The 20,918-nt window shown below is 38.4% G+C and overlaps 1 protein-coding gene across 2 annotated transcripts in view; it reads right to left on the bottom strand.

The window, feature by feature from the left end:
* Positions 1-8,351: 8,351 nt before the first annotated feature.
* PTHLH (parathyroid hormone-like hormone) overlaps positions 8,352-20,918 on the bottom strand; it is a 14,968-nt gene continuing 2,401 nt past the window's right edge. The window contains exons 3-6 of one of the 2 annotated variants that reach the window (XM_011934108.1): positions 20,606-20,848; positions 19,976-20,098; positions 13,644-14,066; positions 8,352-8,834 (exon numbers count right to left, since the gene is read on the bottom strand). In XM_011934108.1, the coding sequence (XP_011789498.1) occupies positions 8,825-8,834; positions 13,644-14,066; positions 19,976-20,079 (537 nt within the window). In that variant the 5' untranslated portion in view covers positions 20,080-20,098; positions 20,606-20,848 and the 3' untranslated portion in view covers positions 8,352-8,824. Of the gene's footprint in view, positions 8,835-13,643; positions 14,067-19,975; positions 20,099-20,264; positions 20,849-20,918 lie in introns of those variants that run through there. The other variant, XM_011934107.1, reaches the window with a different exon arrangement.

Raw genomic sequence — 20,918 nt, 5'->3', positions numbered from 1 at the left:
AAAACTAACATTACAACTCGTTCCAAAAAGAAACTGATTTAAGGATATTGAAATAAACATCCAAATGGAGGCAAAACTATTTTTTCCAGAGTGGGTGGGAAAGAAATCAATCAAACCTATACCAAATAGGAAAAAATTAGAGACAAAAATCATTTTCCATTCCTGTCGGTTACAGAGTTGTAAATACCTCCCACAGTGTCAGAATCTGATAACCCAGACGGGTTTCCTCTAGAGTGTAGTTGCATAGTTTTCAACTGGAAGCACAAATATTTTGTCTACACCAGGCAGACAAACAACATGTGTTCACTAAACAAGGGATGTAGTATTTGAGAGAGAAATGTTTCCCCTTGTCATTCCAGGTGGTACCAGCAGAAAGCTTACCTAAATTCAGTTACCATAGGTAATGTATTGGTTCCTGGAAATAGGGTCTCCGCCTCAGTTGTCTCTGTGTTCTCTGGACCTAACACATGAGAGATGTTTATTAAGTGTGTGAGATGAATGTTGAATAGTGCACCTGCCATGTGGACTTCCTCTGGAGCAATAGAAAAGTGTCCCCACCTTTATGTTGCTCATACATAGCCTTGAACCATTTCTACAGCTCTTAGTTCTCAGCTAGCAGAAAAGCCCTGTAGTTTTATTGCTACGAAATATATTGCATGTATGTAAAACTTTAGAAACTTGGATTTGGGGATTTGTATTATAGATTACTCAAGGTTAATTTTGATTCTACAGAGACATTATTTCTGTGGTGGTTGGCTATAGTAACACTAAACAAACATGAGGAATTGTTGCTATTATAACTACAGTAAACTACGTTGTAATTACAGTAAAATACAAACAAACAAACAAAAAACAGTAAACAGCAAAAGGTGATAGGAACTGGGATTTGCATTAAACTTCAGTCTATGTTGAGTGTGCCAGCAAATGGAACTTACAACTCCAACGAATACAATTTTTTTCAGGGCATCTAGTTACTCCCAACCAATGAGATACATATTTATTAGACCATAAGCAGCTGCTGGGCCAACCCTCAAGGAAAAACATCGACTCAATAGGAAACAACTGCTAAAAATGTATAGGGAATAAGAAAAAAAAATAAGCAAGTGTGTGTGTGTGTGTGTGTGTGTGTGTGTTTTCTTTTTCTTTCTTTTTTTCTTTTTTTGTTTTTTGAGACAGAGTCTCTCTGTCACCTGGGCTGGAGTGCAGTGGTGAGATCTTGGCTCACTGCAGTTCAACCTCTGCCTCCCGAGTTCAAGTGATTCTCCTTCCTCAGCCTCCCAAGTAGCTGGGACTACAAGCCTGCACTACCATGCCCGGCTAATTTTTTTTTTTTTTTTTTGTATTTTTTGGTACAGGCGGGACTTCACCATGTTGGCCAGTCTGGTCTCAAACTTTTGACCTCAAGTGATCCGCTGGCCGCAGCCTCTCAAAGTGCTGGGATTACAGGCGTGAGGCACTGCGCCCAGCCAGCAATTGTATTTTCAGTACAAGGTCCGGAATGACCAAGCTGTCTGTGAACTGCAGGCCCTACAGTCAAACTGTGGAATCAAGACTGCCTATCCTTTAACGTACACTGTTTTGACATTACTTCTCCTCCGAATTGCTTTTTAATGGTGACACCACAGGCACATGTGATGTCAGGAGAGAGTTAGACAAGCAGCATAGTAGTTCTCTGTGGGAGCGGAGAGAACTTCATCTGCCTTTAGATTCACGGGGTCTCCTTCACTGCTTGGGGCAGATGAATCTGTGTGATTCTTGGAAAATGTGGGACAAGGAGAACCGTAATGAGAAGGAGTCAATTTTAGGAACATGGTCCTTTACCATAGTAAAAGGTAAAACTCTCTGTTTCCCGCATTCAAAGAATCAATAAAGTATATCCAGCCATTATCCTAAGACTTGTGTTTTCCTTTGGGCCATAAAATATATACTTAGTTGTGCATCTCTTTAGAAGATTCACTTAGTGTAAAATGGAAAGACAGCGTTGAGCAGGGCAGGCTTCTTGACAACTGGATTGCACGCTATGAAAATAAAAGAATAGAGAACAGATTTTTAAAAGGTTGGAAGTTTCAGACTCTTGAAGGGAAATCTGGGGAGAACTCAAGCAGCTTGAGCTGACAATGCTTTCAAAACAAGTCAAGCTAGCACCTCTGTAAGGTGGTGTCTGATCTTCACCCCCTACGCAAACCGATTTTTAAATGGAAAGCAGCTGAAACTCAAATGAGGCCTGGCCTATTCTCCCCAGGGTGCCCTCCTACGATGAAAGGCGTTCTTCTTCCCTAATCAAGTCTATCCCAGTGGAAAACTGTTCTTTCCTCTTTTCTGTGTAATTTAAAAATAAATAAGTCACCAAAAGCCAATCTAGAGATGAAAACCCATTGAAAAGAAATGATGACACGCTTGTTACTGGCCCCTGTGTGGGCAATGCACAGGGAGTGGGCACACACTGCTGTTAGCTGGAGAAAGCATGAACTGCTGAAATTATTTCTGACTGCTAAATGAAGGAGGAAAACTGCCGTGCAATGTGCCAAGTGTTCACATAGAAAATCAGCATACCCCAGGGAAACGGGGAGGGAGGGGGAGACACAGAAAAACTGAATATTGGAGTTTTGGAGCAGGTTGAGAGGTAACAGGAGGGAAAAGATTTCATCTCTGAGGTGGTCCCATTTTAAATCTGCTTTCGCCTTCTTGCAGAAAGTGGCTCTCTGTATACCTTTACACACCCGCCTGCCAGCCAGCGCTTCCTCGCCTTCCTCTGCCACACTCCTTTTAAAGCAACAGCTGCCCATTCATGGGTCTGGGCAAACACCTGGGCTTCTTGGCTGTGTGTGTGTGTGTGTGTGAGAGAGAGAGAGAGAGAGAGAGACAGAGAGAGAGAGAGAGAGAGAGAGAGAGACAGAGAGAGAGAGAGAGAGAGAAAGAGAGAGAGGGAGAGAGAGCAAGTGAGCAAGAGAGCATTTTAGAGCTGTGTGGAATCTAAGGTGGCAGTCAGCCTTACAAGATGCCTGGAAAGACAGAAGCTGGTAAAATGACGAAATAGAGGACTGAAGCAAAACAGGATTGTCTTGGACCTGTGATTGCCCTGAATTTGCCGACAGCAAGACAAAAATAGTTTTGTCTAGAAGATATTTATTCTGAATCAAGCTTTCCTACAATATTTGTAAGCTATGGTGCACAGAGTACAAGCTCTGAAGTTAGGCGAAACTTAGCGTGAATCCCATCTCTGCCACTTACAAACTGCATGATCTTGGGCAAGTTGTCTAATCTGTCTCTGGCAAGGTCGCATTCTCTGTAAAATGGAGACAAAGAATATCTTTCTCACAGGATGCTTGGAGGGATTAAATGAGATACAGTATAGTATAAATCAGGTTAGAAAACTAAATCTTTGCTCTATTATTTGTTGGCTAGGTATTATACTAATTTGTTCTTTCTGACGTAATATTCTAATGTTAAAAGATGTTGCTCTAAAACACAATTTCTAATCCTTGAGGAAGATGACAATGAAGAATCTCTTACTATGTCATATAAAGAAAACACTATTCTCTCTAAGAAAACCTGCTGGCTCTCAGTTTCTTCCACCTGTGGAGAACCATGATACATCTCTTTAATATGTTCTTTTATATTCTACATTGACTGAAGGGTTCCACTAAAACCCTGATGAGTAGAAGAAACAGTAATGTGCATATAGGGTTACCAAATTTAATGTGGCATGGTTTGTTATTCTTTTGCATTTATTTTGTAGAACATGGAACTCATGAGAGCTCCTTCCCAGCAGCTTTTTAATGACAACCCAGTGAGCTATGACCATCAATTACTTTACTCAAATGAAAGATGGATGGACTGTTTTACTCTTCAGACCCCAAAGCAATGTAGATTTGGCAGGGAGTAGTCACCATTAAAACAATCCTTTTTTTCAGAGGTGACACATTTTGTATTTATTCCAATTTGTAAATGTCTTTGTGTTTGGAGGAAAATGTAAGGAAACTCTGGAAGATGTTTCGAAGCTTAATTAAAATGCAATTTGAAAATGTACCCCTTGTGCTTTGCACTTGTAAATATGAACATATTAGGAACTTACACAGAGATGTGAGTGTTCTCATCCTGCTGTTGGGTTGGGAACTGTGTACATTAATCTTCTGTCAAAATAGCAGTGTGCCTCTTTTGCACAACTGAGCCCTGTGGGTAACTTCTGTGCAGTGTATTCATAGGAAGAAAACCTGATATTTTAAATTCTCCTCCCTTCCTCTGGGAAGTTGCTGTATACTCAACACAAACCCTTGCATCTTGTAGTTACAGGGCTGGAAAGGTTCCCACTCAACCAGAGGCTGAAAAACAAAGGACACTCTGGTGAACAGTGGGTAACTTAGAGCACTTATTCTCTAAACTTCTTGTTATCGGAGTAAGAGAAGGGCGTGCCATGGGAATCTGAAATACTCAAAACTCAGATCCATCTCCTATTTCCAGCAGATTTTGGGGGCAAAACTCTGCTTTTCAGTTGTTTAATACAGAAACTGAAAGAACTTTTAAATTTTGTTCAACAGATATTTGTTGGGCACCTGCTATGTACTAATGTTGTTAATTAGTGTTGATGGCATATATGGAATAAAACAAGGCTCCTGCCTTGAAAAGGGCACAAGATCATTAGAGAAGTAACACTGACAAAGTGAAAGGAACAATCCTTCTCTTAAGGAGTTAACCTCATGACACATGATAGGATAACGGAAGCAATATCTTTAGTCTTTGTACTCTTGTAGCTACTAGTATTTAATGCTTTCCCTAAAATGTTCAACTGAACCTTCAGGACTACCTCACCATATGGCAGCATTTTACTAACTATATATAGAAACTTTCATAACAATCTTGTACCTAACACCTGGGTTGTGACATGAAGGGATGTGGCAAACATTTGTGCTTGGAATGTCTTTTCCTCTTTATCTGAGGGAAGAGTGATGGCTCTGCTCTGCTAGGAACACTTCCTACCTGAAACTCTCAACCAAAGTGAGCGCTTTACAGAAGACAAACACTCTGCAGACAGAGTTTCTGTCTACAGCTGGTCCTATTTTCCATACGCTTTGTGGCCAAAGCGGGGAAAATTGCAGCTGAACTGTAAGATACTCTGATATTCAGTTCCAGATGATCCTAAAGTTAATACCCAGTGGTGGTGTAAATATCCCAGAATTTCTTACAAAAGGCCATAACTTGAGTTCTTTAAGTACATGGAGGTTATCTATTAAGCCATATTTCAGTATTTATTTGATGAATTGATCAGACAATAAAATTGGAGTAATACCTTCTTGTTCTTGTTGGGTTCATTACATAGTACATTAAAGAGAACATTTGGAATTTTAAGATGATTGATTTGACTCCTTTTGTCCTTATACTAACAATAGATGATGAAACATTAAAACTAAATTTTTAGCCATCATGGTTGTAGTTATACTTTCTCCCAAGAAAATCGTCAGTTTCTTCATCTTTTTCAGATTGACATCTTTTTCAGATTTTTTTCATCTTTTTCAGATTGGCACTGCCTGCATTCCAAACTAATTTTTGTAACAAGGAAGGGAGATGTCAATATTGACTTTAATATTTTCAGGACCAATAATGTCAACACTGATTTTGGTTCATAACTTATGTAGCTCTAAATATGTTAGTTGTATTATAAGCAACATGCTTTAAAATGCACTTGCTTTACAATGATGGCTATGAAAGTACAGAGGAAAGGAACAGGACCTTCACACTTAAGTGTCACTGCCTGTCTTTTGGAGGTGACCTCTATAATACCTGTAAATACCAAATTTCTGTCTGAATAGAATATGAGGAAGGTAGTGGTATGTTAGCAGATTAAGTTTTATTTTCTTAATGCCAGAATATTTAGTCCAACTTGTCTTTGTGTAAATTGTTACTGTTTTATAAACAGTACTTAAGTCAAAGATAAGCTATATTCACTAAGAGTGTAATTTGCTAGAAGTTTATTTACATTAAAATACTTATTACCTTAAACTACATATTTCAGTTTTTCTTTCATATAAAATGACTCTTTTCCCCAAATATTTTTGCCTCCTTCATCTCCCAACTCCATTGCTTATCCTATGATTTTACTCTTTAACACTGCCAGAGGGCCCAGGGTATGACTAAGGGCAACAATGGCATTAATAATGCTTTGGTAATAATTGATAACTATAAATCTCCAAGTTCCCTCTTCCTCCTTTCCTTTTCAGGAACAGGCTACTTGTGAAGCAAAACTTAAAGATGGTATACATTTAAAGGTGACTTTGATGCTTTCTTGCCTTGATAACTAAGTATTTACCAAGTTAGTATTAGAAAAACTTATTTTTCATGCGAACAACTTATAAGGATTTGGTGCAATGTCACTTCAGATGTAGAGTTTCAAAACTGCTTCATGGAGTTTTGCAAAATGTGGCTATGTCTGTTTTTAAGGCACCGCAAACTTCTTGCTTTATGCAGGCTTAGTGCATTGGCCTTAAACTTCTAAAGATTGCTTAGTTGTAAAACCACTTCCAACAAATTTTTAAGTGAAGCCAAGCACAAGTTTTCTTATTTGCCTACTAATGTAGGTTTAAACTCTTTTTTAAAAAAATAGCCAAATCAGTTCTATTTTGAAGACTATGGGATCTAAGTGAAAGTATAAATTCAATCTTAGAACAGTACTCCCAGAAACATAATTCTACTCACACCTAGTGCATACTGATCTCTCCTTATGTGTTTTTTCCTCTTTTCTAGCTATCCATAGGATTTTGGATCAATTCAGCATTTAGTTGTTTCATATATATATATGCAACAATCTACCCACTGGAGTAAAAGGCTCTTAAAGGCAATTTACTTCTTATGTACCCCCCAAACATCCAATAGATATCTAACAGGATATGGGCATTAATAGACTACTTCTTCAATATGTGCTTGCTTGATTCATAGGTTTTTTTTTTTCTGTTTTTTTACTAAGCTGCAGGCAGCAAAGAAAACAGATCTGTAGAAGGAAACGTGTTCACGTTTTCATCTGAACATAATGGTAGGAACCACTAGGAGGATATTCAAAAGTCAAAAAATAACAGATGCTGGCGAGGTTGTGGAGAAAAAGGAACATTTATACACTGTTGGTGGGAGTGTAAATTAGATCACCCACTGTGGAAGACAGTGTGGCAGTTCCTCAAAGACCTGAAGACTGAAATACCACTTGACCCAGCAATCCTATTACTGGGTATATACCCAAAGGAATACAAATTGTTCTATTATAAAGACACATGCACACATATGTTCACTGCAGCACTATTGACAGTAGCAAAGACACAGAATCAGCCTAAATGCCCATCAATGATAGACGAGATAAAGAAAATGTGGTACATATACACCATGAAATACTATGCAGCCATGAAAAAGAATGAGATCATGTCCTTTGCAGGGACTTGGATGGAGCTGAGGCCATTATCCTTAGCAAACTAATAAGGAACAGAAAACCAAATACCACATATTCTCACTTATAAGTGGGAGCTAAATGATGAGAACACATGGACACATAGAGGGGAACAATACACATTGAGGCCTATTGGATAGTGGAGGGGAGGGTGAGAGGAGGGAGAGGATTAGGAAAAATAACTAACAGATACTAGGCTTAATACCTGGGTGATGAAATAATTGGTACAACCCCCATGACATGTGTTTACCTCTATAACAAACCTGCACATGTACACCTGAACTTAAAAGTTAAAAAAAAAAAAAAATGCAAAAGAGATTCCACATGGCATCACAACCAAGCTGTTTGGAACTAGAATTCCAGGAACTGTGATACCACAGGAAAGTAATACTCACCTTTGAGAGCTTTTTGAGCAGTTACTTATTTCCCAAACTTGAGTCTTTCTCCTTTCTGTTATGAACCTTAATAGGCGGTATTCTCAAGTAGCTCTTTTATACTTAATATTGTTGTTACTAGTAAGAGCAAAATCACTTAAATTACACTCTACATTGGTTAAAATTATCCATGACCTTATAGTCTCCGATTGGCCGCCTTCCCTTTTTTCCAGCTCTGGCCAACCTTCTGGACTTAATGTCTTTAATCCTTTCTCCTGATTTCTTTCTGCTTCTTTTTTGCTCACTCCTGTCTGAACTTCAAATTGAATGTACTTTATAAAATGACATCTAGATAGTTCAGCCATGCTGTTGACTTGAACTGAAATATTGGACAAAATACATTTTAAGTTGTTTTTAACTAAAAGCTAATGTAGAATTGTTGGAATGTGTACCCACATAAACAAATTATGTTCAAGATTATATTCAAATCGCTTTTTTAAAAACATATGTTCCTTCTACTAAAAATCTTAAAGGATAGAATTCACTCGAATCATGATGTAATTAGATTATATTTTATTAGACATTCTTTACAAATTTAAAATACTGCTATTTTTACATGCACAGAGGAAAATCAATTTGGATAATTATATTTAGGCATTCATTAAAATCAACCACAAAATAGAGACACTTTATTGTGTCATTTATCAACATACTTGATATGTATATCTAAAGTGCATTATGTTACAAAAAATATAGAAATTCAGCAGCACCAAGATACATTTACAAAATAAATACATCAATTGACAAAATAAATTATGGTAAATGTGATAACAATAATTGGATTAGCCTTGGCAAAAAAAAATATTCACAATGACCAATGTGCAGTTTCATAGAGCAATGGGGGAGACAGTTTTATTCCAATGCATTTACAGTATTTACAGACAATAAATATTTCTAATACTTTCCATATGTTCACTATTACAGCATCCTGCAATATGTCCTTGGAAGGTCTCTGCTGAAAATTTCAATGCCTCCTGCAAAAAGAAAGAAGAGAAAGAAAAGGAGAAAACAGATTAGTTTTCTTTACAAATGAAAACATAAAATATAAAGGATATAAGCTAAGGAACACAAAATCACAATGGAAAGAGATTCAGGGAACTTCTTGTAAATATCTCCTACAAGAGGTACCTGCGGGATCCACCTGGATCTCCATAACCTCTGTTACAGGCAGGGTCTTCAACCCGACTTAGTCCATGTGTGCGGAAAGAAAAAGGGCCTGCATTTCCAATCATGCTGTCAGAAAAAAGGAGACTGTGGAAAAATTTTCTAAGATTGCCAGCTGGCAAGTTTGGGAAGAGAAGGGACAAATTTGAGAACTTGGAAATGAGGTTAGGTTGGACCATCCATTATCAAATACAATTCACTTGGGAGTTATTCTTCCAGTGACACCTGAATTAGGCAATCCAAAGCTTGTTTATTTTGTTCAGGTGCTCATTTGGCCAATCTCTCACAGCATAGTGGGCAGTGGTGAGGATAGTGGAAGTGTGGGACTTTGGTAACAATTGAAGGATGTGTAGTTTAAATAGAGTTGATGATACAATGATATCCATCTTAGTCGATGATATGATATTTGGCATTTCTTTAGCTGTCTTTAAATACTAATGAATGAAACTATTATTGGGTTTTATAATAGTTTCCAAAGCCAAAACTAAAGTAGAATCATTTGTCTCTCACTCTGTTGGTTTTTGAATGGATTTTCTGTTGGCATTGGGAAAGTCTACTGTAAATGAGGGAATAACTAAGAATAAATTAATTTAAAAGTATAAAATAGCAATATTTCCTATTACCATGTCTGTTTTATTATTCCAAAACTACTACTTGGAGCTGACACTTTTCTAATCTGTCTAAATACTGTAATGACAGTATTTTAAGGTGGGTTAGTGGAATTTTCTCTGCTTTTCTCTCTCCCTTTCTCTTCTCTTTGTGTGGTCTATGTATTTGTTCCCAAGAAAACAACTATAGAATGGAATTTGATTTGCTATGACATTGAATTAACAGCCAGAATTGTGGCAGAGTTTTTACATGGCAGACATATATGGATGTAAGACCTATAAAACAGTATATTCTTAACAATTTTGGAGTTTTCTGTGCCGCTTACAGAAAAAGCAAATTGAGCATTTAGAGTGTTTTAATGTCAGGTTATTGACCTCTTCACCAATGGTTTTGGTGGGAATGTTAAAATCGCTCCCAACTGCAAACAAAGAAAAGAAGAGTTTAAGATTAAAATTTTAATTGGCGAATTGATGTGGATAGATGAAATGAATAAAGCCAAAAAGACCTCAAAACTCAATAATCTGCATACTCTACTGATTTTTAAATGTGTTTGTACTAAACGGTATTTTGTGAATTGGGATTAAGAGTAACACAAACAAAGAGGGAAGGAAGAGGATTTTGAACAACTATTTCCTCAGAAAGAAAGAAAGTAAAAGAAATAAGTTAAAGGACCAAGGAAAAATCTATGTATCTCGCCCTGCCCAGATGTTTGCTCATTCTCCTTTCTTTTGATTTCTCCTTTAACAAAGGCATGTATTGGAATAGACAAGTAAAACATCTAACATGACTTGAAAGTATATGTGTATGTTTACTATATGTGTGTGCATATGACAGCATTCTACATTCCTAGCTCTTTTTACTATGGACTTTTAATACTTTTCTAAATCAGTATTTTCCAAGGCAAAATGATAGATTTATAACAAATGAGTCCCACTGTATCTGGATATCACATTTGCAACATTGAAAATTCTAAAATATAATCCCCTCAATTTAAAGCTATGTATTTTTCACTGAATGGTTTATATGAGAGGAAAATAGACAATTTTATCTCAGTAGTTTTTTTCTAAAAGAAGGCTGTATTATTGGCCAGGTGTGGTGGCTCACACCTGTAATCCCAGCACTTTGGGGCAGGTGAATCACCTGAGGTCAAGAGTTCAAGACCAGCCTGGCCAACATGGCAAAAACCCATCTCTACTAAAAATACAAAAATTAGCCAAGCATGGTGGTGGGCACCTGCAATCCCAGCTACTCAGGAAGTTAAGGCAGGAGAATCTCTTGAACCCAGGAGGCAGAGATTGCAGTGAGCCAACTGCACCATTGCACTCTAGCCTGGGCAACAGAGCAAGACTCCGTCTCAAAAAAAACAAAAAGGTACTGTATTATTTTTCAAAATATTGTATGTATTATAGTCAAGTGCATGCTTGCCATCTCATCAGACCTCTTGGTTTATCATGTAATAATGCAAAAAGACTAAGGAGGGGATGTTAATAAAAGACTTGTCACTTATAAAACTTTAAAATAGGTATTCTGAAAAGATTTTATTTGGATTACAAAATTTGCATGGCCCCATACATTCTCATCAATACACTCCTAAACTTCCTCACTCTTCCCTGAACCTCTGTTGGATTATGTTGGGAGAGTGCCAACATTTGGCTGCCAAACAGTTCTTTCCATGAATGTCCCTCACAAACAGGGAAGAGAAAGGAAAAGCAGAAACCTCCCATTTCTTTCAGCCCTAGGTCTGGATTTGATTAGGCCACTGCCTAATTTTCAGTAGACCTACTTTAACTTAGGGGTAGTTCCAGCCATAAGAATTGACGAGTGTTAATTTTCATCAATTTTCCAGATACTTAAAGAACATTGCAAATTTGACATGAATAAAATCCATCAAAAGTTATTTATACCTCTGTTTTTATAACTTACATATATATATACTTTTTGCCTCATAGAAACATACCCCCTAGATAGATAGATAGATATAAATAGATGATAGATAGGTAGATGGTACAATCAGAACTAGGTCTAAAAACACCAAAATAATATGCTGCAATTTATTGAGTGTTTACTATATGACATATATGTTTATATATATATGACATGTTTATATATGTATATATATGATAATGGATAAAAATAGGAAATACGTTTTGGCAATAAAGTAGGGTCCTTGCATTAGTTATAAACATATACAGTTAGGATCCTATCTTCAAATACACTAAATATATGCAGTAAACCAGAATTTATAGAGTTTGTTGCCCTTTAGAGATCCATTAGATGTTTGCAGGATAGGTTATTCACTGTGCTAAAGATTTTTCTAGTGTCATTGCCCATTGGTTACTGAAGCTGTACTACTTATCCCATATGATTGTTATTTTATGTGCTATTTAATGACGGGTTTGCCAGCTTAAAGAGAGAAATAATGGTGAATAGGTTCAAGCTCCCCTTTGAAACATCATCCTATAATCCTGTCTGTAGCAGAGTCAAAGGAAATGACTAAAGAAGTAACAGGGGACTCTTTAAATAATGAGATCTTTAGTTGCATATGATGTGTTCTTCTGTTGTTTTCCTTTTTTTTTTTCAAACCCCACAGAAGTGCTGTACTGAAAAATGAAAAGAAAGAAAAAATCCATTCAATGGAAATGCATGGATAAAGAAGCAGGGTGAACATAGCACTAGTCTAAGTGTCAGAAAATAGGGAGATAAATCTAGCTCTGGGGCTACCTATTTCAATTCCAAGGACTACTCAGGTCTTTTAGCCATGGAATGCCTTGGCTTTCTATTTTATAAAATGAGATTAATATTTGCTCCACTTTTTGCCTCATAGAAACATACCCCCTAGACAGATAGATAGATATATAGATAGGTAGATATAGATAGATATATAGACAGATAGATAGATAGATAGATAGATAGATAGATAGATAGATAGATATAAATAGATAGATGATAGATAGGTAGACGGTACAATCAGAACTAGTTCTAAAAACACCAGAATAATATGTTGCAATTTATTGAGTGTTTACTATATGACAGACATTTAATCCACATATAATCTCATTTAGTCGACACCAAACTCTATGAGGTTGGTACAGTTATTATCTTCATTTCACAGAAGATGTAAGTGAGTCTTCGAAAGGCAGAGTAACTTGCCCTAGGTTGTGAACTTCAATAAATTTAGACCCAAGACTTGGCCCTAAGTTATTTGATCCCAAACTCTAGGAGTGTCATTATTACCTGGATCTGTGAGCTAAGGATAAACAAGCCACATAAATGTGAAGTTTTATTTTTCCTATGGCATTACCCTAGAAAAATTATTTCATCTTGCCAATGGACAAAGAGATACATGAGAAAAATCTATATCCTTGTAAGTTAATACTTAAACATTCAGAAACCATTTATTTTTTTATGAGCTGGTAGAAACCAGAGTTAAATTTAATTAAACAAATTTAAAACGTGTTTAAAACATAATTTAAGTTTTTTACATTAAAATAAATTTGAGATTTAATTAAATACATTTAATTAAATAAAAAGTGTGAATGGCTCAGAATCGTTTATGACATGATGCTGTTCTGCAGTGTTTGTAGATAATATGCTTCTATATTCTCCCTTAAAGTGAAAGAACCTAAGAAATGAAAAACACTAAAGAAGGTTTGCTAAAGTGTGAGAGTAAAGGGAAGAAACACACTTCTCCAGCAAATTATGAAGATGGTCACTAGCTTCTGAAGCTTGAATATGAAATGACTTGGTAGAGTGGTAAAGGATTGATGTTGGGTGACAGTGGAATGGGCTCTAAAGCCTCTCTATGGTGCTGGAGGATAGGGGTATGTGTGGTAGGGGGTACTGCTTTAAGGCAGACAATATTCTGACTTATTCTCTATCAGTTGCTGCACAACTGATAGAGACACAGAAAGGGAGAAAATTCTAGGTTTGTACAAGCCAAGGCAGAAGGGAGGCTCCAAAACCCAGCTGAGAGCACCCCGCTGAGGCTACGGGCCAGAGAAGCCTGTTACCGTGAATCGAGCTCCAGCGACGTTGTGGAGGTGTCAGACAGGTGGTCCCCTTCTAGCCCACTCCCAGTCACTCCAGAGTCTAACCAGGCAGAGCGAGTTCGCCGTTTTTTCTTTTCCTGCTCCTTGCGTTTCCCGGGCTTGCCTTTCTTTTTCTTCCCGGGTGTCTTGAGCGGCTGCTCTTTGTACGTCTCCACCTTGTTGGTTTCCTGAGTTAGGTATCTGCCCTCATCATCAGACCCGAATCGCACGGGGTGGTTCTTTGTGTTGGGAGAGGGCTTGGAGTTAGGGGACACCTCCGAGGTAGCTCTGATTTCAGCTGTGTGGATTTCTGCGATCAGATGGTGAAGGAAGAATCGTCGCCGTAAATCTTGGATGGACTTCCCCTTGTCATGGAGGAGCTGATGTTCAGACACAGCTCTTTTGCTTTGAAAGGAAATAGTAGAGGGAAGAAAACAGTTACATTTTACTCGTTGATAGAGACAATAAAGACATGAGTAGATCTCTTTAGTTGTCTAGTTGGTCCACCGCAAGACACAAGCTGGATGGGTAGCAAGCTCATTGCGCAGGGAAGGGTAACCAGTGGGAAGGAAAGAGCTGGCAGTTGAAAGCCTCCAGCTCCTGGTCCCAGTTCTGCCACTCACTAGGTTGTGACCTTGGTGGGATCATGAACATTCTTGGGCCTCATGGGCTTCAAATGTATAAAAGGAGGGGGGTCAGAGATAGTGATTTCTATACTTCCTTCCCAATTTAAGACGCTATGATTCAGTTATGATCAGAAATAGAAACCACGGAGTATCTCTTCACATTTTTCAGAGTTCTGCTGAGAAAATAAATCTAGAAGTTCCAGCCTGGGAAATAAAAGGCAGCTGCTGCTTTTACTTGAGTATTCTCTGTTTGTTTCTCTCTCTCTCTCTCTCTCTCTCTGTCTCACACACACACACACACATGCCCCATTAAGAAAATAATAATATTGAATCTCAAAGAACAGCAAGCCATAAGAGTCAAAGCAAACAAAGGCTGAAGGAGAAGTGAGCAGTGAAGCCTGTCTAGGAAACCGTCTGATTCACAGACTGAACTTTAACATTTTAGACTACTGGCTACCAAGAACATATATTTGAAGGTCAATTGTGAGAGAGAGAGAGAGAATGTGTATTTTTCTGTAAAGTAGTGGGTGGTCTCCTTAAAATGGGTTTCTTTGTGTGCTTAAATGAGCTCATTCTATTTCCTCTGTACTTCATGTTCTTTTTTTTTTTAATTTAGAACTTCAGAGAGTATGATCCTTACTACTTAGTTGAGAATTTCACTTTTCTACTTGCTCTCTTTGTCTTAAAATTCTCTAGGAAAAAATATAAAGGATTTTTCTATTTAAATGACACTCTAATGAAAATATCGTGAAAAAGAATAAACTAATTCTCTATCAATCCTTTTAGATAACACCCACACTCTTGCTTAAATGTCCATCATGTATTCTTTTATTGTTTTGTGCATATAATTAACCTTTTTTTTTTTTTTTTTTTGAGACGGAGTCTCACTCTGTCACCCAGCCTAGAGTGCAGTGGTGTGATCTCAGTTCACTGCAAGCTCCACCTCCCGGGTTCACGCCATTCTCCTGCCTCAGCCTCCTGAGTAGCTGGAACTACAGGCGCCCGCCACCACGCCTGGTTAATTTTTTTGTATTTTTAGTAGAGACGGGGTTTCACCGTGATGGTCTCGATCTCCTGACCTTGTGATCCGCCCACCTCAGCTTCCCAAAGTGCTGGGATTACAGGCATGAGCCACGGCGCCCGGTCATTATTAACCATATATAAGGACTGCATCCATTAATCAGTCATGTCATGCCTGCTTCAACTCTGCATTAACTCCAATTTCTACCGCTGGAATAGTCCTCCAAACTGGCCCATCCTCAAAAGCATCTGAAAGTGTTTCCCAGGGCTACATCCCATGTACTCTTACTTCCCTGAAACAATGGTGTCTGGGTCCTTAGTTGCCTTTGTTGGTGCAATGTCTTTAACTCCTCAGAGAAATATGAAAATAATAAATAGCATTATTACTGCCATTGTAATTCATTGTATTCATGGGAAAAGTGAGGTCCAGAGAGGTTAAATGACTTGCCCTAGTCTACAAAGTGAGAACTGGCAGAGCCAGGGCTCCAAAAACTAGGTCTTCTGATTCTAAAGCCAAGATTGCTTTTTCAATTTCCTCAACCCTTTCTCCTGTCAAAGCAGAAGCTGAAGCTGAAGTCCCAGCCTGTTCCTGTGCTAGGGAACATGGTAAGGAGAGTACAGGGTATATGCATGGGGCATAGAGTAACAAGTCACCACAATAATGGGCAGATCGGACAGAAATTTATCAGTTTCCTTGAAGATCAAGCCTATTGCCCCAAAAGTTCATTTTCTTCATCAAAATTAGGAACTACAAGAGTTTGGATTATCACTGGATGAATGAATTGAAGAAAAGAGTAAGAGATGAAAATACAGTCATCATTTCTCTGGCCCTTCTAGCAAGAATGTCAGCTACCTTCTAGTATTTTAGTGTGTGGACTGACTTGAAGCCATGTAGCTCATTCAAAAAAGACATGACTTAATGGAAAGAAATGTAACAGGAGCCTGGTTTAAATGAGGCATGAAGGAGTCTCTCTTTCTTTTAGAAGGTGCCACATGTGACTAGATTAAAATTCACTTACTCTGTGGCAATAGTTAGTATTCTGGAAACTTTTAAGAATCTACAAGTTTGAGGCTTTGGTACAAGGTATTTATATCCTTTAATAACATTTTAAAAATAATAGGACATATTTCATAAGCACTGCAGTTTAATAAGTATCTTTTAGCAAAATATCACGTTAAAAAGAAGTTCTTAACCATTGATAATTTATAGTTTTGGGGACTTTTATTTCTTTTCTCTGTTCCTGGCAGAAGCCCTCCTCTTCTGTATTGCTCTCCAAATGGATAAAGTGTAGCCCATTTTAGCTTAACTTGAGGCCAAAACTTTTAATGGTTGGTCTATTCTAATTAAGCCACCATTGCTCATGCCCCTTCTCATGGGCATATGTGCTTGTCATCTTGGCCAGCCTGTCAACTGTGAGTCACAGTACCTTCCTAACTCAAGCTGCATTTTCCCAGGATAGTTCTCTTGGGAAATGCAGTGATCATTCTATCCTTCTATTTTATAAAAAGCCTACAATATGGCACAACTTTGTTCAATTTAAAATAGTACATTGCTTATGAGGGACAAAGCTTTTCATCTGCCTTTTGGGGGAAACTGTTAGTATTTTAGAAAACACAAGTTTGCTTAAATGCTAAATCGGAAATGTTGTTAGACACTTTACTTAGTATTTCAAAAACTTCTGCAATTGAAGTATTGTGAAGAATGAATCTCTCACTAGGCAGTTGCATTACATGATCAGGAATATAAGGGCATCAGTACAAACTAGATATATAGAGGTAGTGAGTAATAAGTTCAAATTAAGGTGGTTTTCAATTTAGGTAACTCTAAAATATTTAGGTTGTAAATATGGCCTCAATAATAGTCTTTTACTCAATTTGTCTGTAAACATTACGTAGCATGATGGTTCACCTTACATATACATTCCTAAGCTCCAAAATGGAAAAACAGGTATGTCATGCATCACGTTCTCCTTTGATTATTGTAAAAAAAATTGCAAAATTTGGGGGAAATGCTTATCACAGATAACTCTAAATTCGGCTGAAACATAGTTCTTCTCTCTTTTTTTTTCTTAATCACTTCAAGGGAGTTTTTAGGGAAGAAGCTTAAATTTCTAAGGAACTATCAAGGAACAGAGGGCATAAAAACAGTGATGGAAATTCCCTTTCCAGCACAGGAAGAAGCAGTATGCTTGTACTGATGCTAGGCTTCTAAGGACGGACTCTGTGTTTGAGAAGAAAAGTTCTGTGGTACATGCAAGAGACAGGGTTAGGGTGTTAGAGTTAAGATGACTCACCAGAAGGTCCTTCCAACCCAAATGACTCAGCAGAAAGTTATGCTTTTCATTAAGTGGAATAGACCCAGTCTGGCTCCCAAGCAAATCAGCCAATGATGTTTTAGGTTTCTGAATCTGCTGGAGTTCCCTCTCTAACTTAAACATAAAGACAGCCACCTGCCAAGAGCCTTGTTCATCTGCACAAGAACATCCATAGGTCTCACTTTCCAATATCCAACTTGATCATGCTCCAGCTCCATTAATTAAAATCTTTGGGATTAACAGGTTCAGAAGACTCACAATTTGTAACTGCCTCCTTTGCATGGTTTAGGAAGTCTTATTGTTATAGTAATTTCCTCTCCCTTAAAAGTTAGCATCTAGTTAAAAAAAATCTATACTTCTAAAGCAGTTTCCCTAATACTTGGTGTGAAAACTGGAGAGTAATATGGTTTGATTATATGTTAAAATTTCTTTCCAGAAACTAGCTTGATTTAGCATAATGGCAGACTTATGTTTTGTCTAGCACACAAAATTTACTGTTACTTGGCAGCAAGACAAAAATAATGACTTGTTTTTAAAAACTCCATTTGGCTATAATAATTTGATGAAACATCTTCATCTACTGATGATTTCAGCCTCCATGAAAAACCATGCCTGTAATGTGATGATCTATTACCCATTAACTATGAGAATGTTTTGTGGTAGTTTTATAACCATCTGCTGAGTGTGAGTGTTTAACTACAATATTATATTTCACCCACAAACAAAACTATAACAGTCACTGGCTGCTAAATGGTTTCTGATGTGTGTTTTGTAAGGTGCAACAAAGAAAGAGTTAAAAATAGCCTTTAGGACAACTTAGCAGTATTTTTATGCCATAGTTGTGTATATAATCATGGCTCATTTGCTGTTTCTCAAAAGAGAAAACAGGTATTCTTAAGCAACGTTGAAGAAAAAATTGGCTCTGTTCCAAGGTAGTATTTCTTAACCAAATAAATATAGTATTTAGGTATGCTTTTAAAAATTCAGTCTCCATTTCTATTTATATATGAATTTTAAATTATGGAATTTAACACAAGTCTCAAAATGAGCAAAAAGTCTGAAGACAATTTTCAGAAATACATCGGTAAAAAGTTGATCTGAAGAATACAATGCAGCTTTATCTTTGGTATAATGTTCTACACAATTTGCCTTAGGAGATTCATAATAGATTTTCATTTTGATGCCAAGGTTCAGACATGTCTCAAGTATTTTCATTTAAGGATTTTCTTCTCTAATAATAATAGACCATGAGCACGTATAAAACAGTTGCCTTTTTGTACACCCTCGGGAATTTACAAGGAGGCACCATAAACCTGACTGTAAATATTAGATGCTGCTATTTTTATTGTTAGTGTAAAAATTTGCCTTAATTCTTTCTCCAGAGTCAAACTCTTCTTCTCAGTTCTCGAACTTTATAATCTTCCCGTTCTGAACACTGAGTCTGCAGTTTAAAGATCACCCAAATATGGTGTTACACACATTAGTGAACTGCTAGGTCCAACAGATTATTAAGATCATGTTACTCTATCACTCTTCCAAGTTTTCAGTCACACGACACAGTGATATTTCTCTGGTGTGCTTGGATGTATGATTATTTCAAAGTCGAAGTTATCATTAAAAGAATCACCAAGTGAGAATGCCAAAATACAAGTTTTCAGTCTACAATGCAAATATTTGACTCCGGATTAAAGAACTGTTAGCAATAACTACAAGAAAAAAACAGTTTCCACACCTAAAATTCATTTTGGAACCAAGCACTCTAGCGTTCCTGAACTGTATCAATACTAACATTGGAGTCTTGCCACTGCAAAGTTGTTACTACTTTATTATATAATATGCTTTCATTATGTAATATGGTCCTATTTTATATGCTTAAAATTATGTCATTCATAATAAAATTAGATGTACGGCTTTTGCTTTTTCACACGCAACCGCCACCCACATTCAGTACCTATACAAGCGCGCAGACCATAGGTCCCCAGGACCGCTCAGCTTTCTCGGAGTTTCAGAAGCTTCCTGGGTCCTGACAGTAACAACCACCCCCCACCTTTTTTTTTTTTTTTCTCACTAGAGGCAGAGGATCTTTCCATAGAAGAGATTCTGTGAAACGCTCCCTCTTATGGAAACACACATAAAATCTGTCTCTTGCCTGTCTCCCCTTGAAGATCAACCAGTTCTCTCGCCGGGTTTGAGGACCCGGACTCAGGCCCTAGCAGGTATCCGGGATGGTCCCTCTCCCTAACCCGGGCGAGGAGCATCGGTGACCGCTGCAAGCCCTCGGCAGCGTCCCAGCTTGGCAGCCCCTCCCCCTGGCCTCCCGAACCCGGCGCCTTGGGGAGGATGGGGCACTTACAGGCGGCGGCTGAGCCCCTCCACCGAGCGCCCGCAGGAGGGCACCGCGTAGCTCAGCAGGAACACCGCGACGCTCCACTGCTGAACCAGTCTCCGCTGCATCATCTCCGCTCGCGCTCGGGACCTGCAACAGAAGGGAGAGGGACCCGAGTGTCAGTCTGGACTCTCCATCTCCCCGCACTACTCCGCTTCCCCTTTTTAGCCTGGTCTCAAAAAGCCTCTTCAACATCAAGGGCATCTCCCAAGTTGAAAAGGAAAAAAAAAATTATCTGGAGCCTCTCAGCACTTACTTATTTAGCAACCGGCTACTCCGACTGTGCTTTCTCCAAACCACACAGCCAGAAAGAGCAAAAAGGGAAAAAAGAAACAAATCAGAGGCGCTTCCTCTGAAATAGCGAAAATGAAATGGTTTTATATATGCATCAATGATAAGTAATGTGTTTACACGTCTCCCATAGCAATGTCTAATTAATCTGGCCAGCAGTTCTCCTGGGTTCGTGGAACAGGGCTAACCGCCTCCTAAAAGAAGAAAGTTTCCCCCTCTGAAGTCAGCTTCTTTGAGAACCAGGCCCTTTGGTTCCAGAGCCACTTGTAGCGAAACCCACATATATATACATAGCTGTCTGTCTACCTCCTCTGGTGGGCTGGTTGCTTCCGGAAAGTTGATTCCACACACCCTGAGAACAAGTTTCAAGAGCGTGTGTCGTCGATCAGGAGGGCCAGGTGGCGGCGAGGGCGGGTCGTTAGCGGCAGCCGGAGCGGCAGGGCGGCGGCAGCCCCGCTTCACGGGAGGGGAGACATGCTGGTCGGGCGGCGCAGGTTGGAGGCGAGTTGAAAGCCGAGCAGAGGAATGTTCACACGCTCCGAGGCAAACCTGCCGGAGAAGTGAGAGAGTCGCAAAGAGGTGGCGCCCTAGGAACGCGCGCGGGGCGAGCGAGGGCGCG

The sequence above is a fragment of the Colobus angolensis genome, unplaced genomic scaffold (genome assembly GCF_000951035.1).
Source record: "Colobus angolensis palliatus isolate OR3802 unplaced genomic scaffold, Cang.pa_1.0 Scaffold131, whole genome shotgun sequence".
In the NCBI taxonomy this organism is placed as follows: domain Eukaryota; kingdom Metazoa; phylum Chordata; class Mammalia; order Primates; family Cercopithecidae; genus Colobus; species Colobus angolensis.
This window is presented reverse-complemented; position numbering and strand designations above follow the sequence as displayed.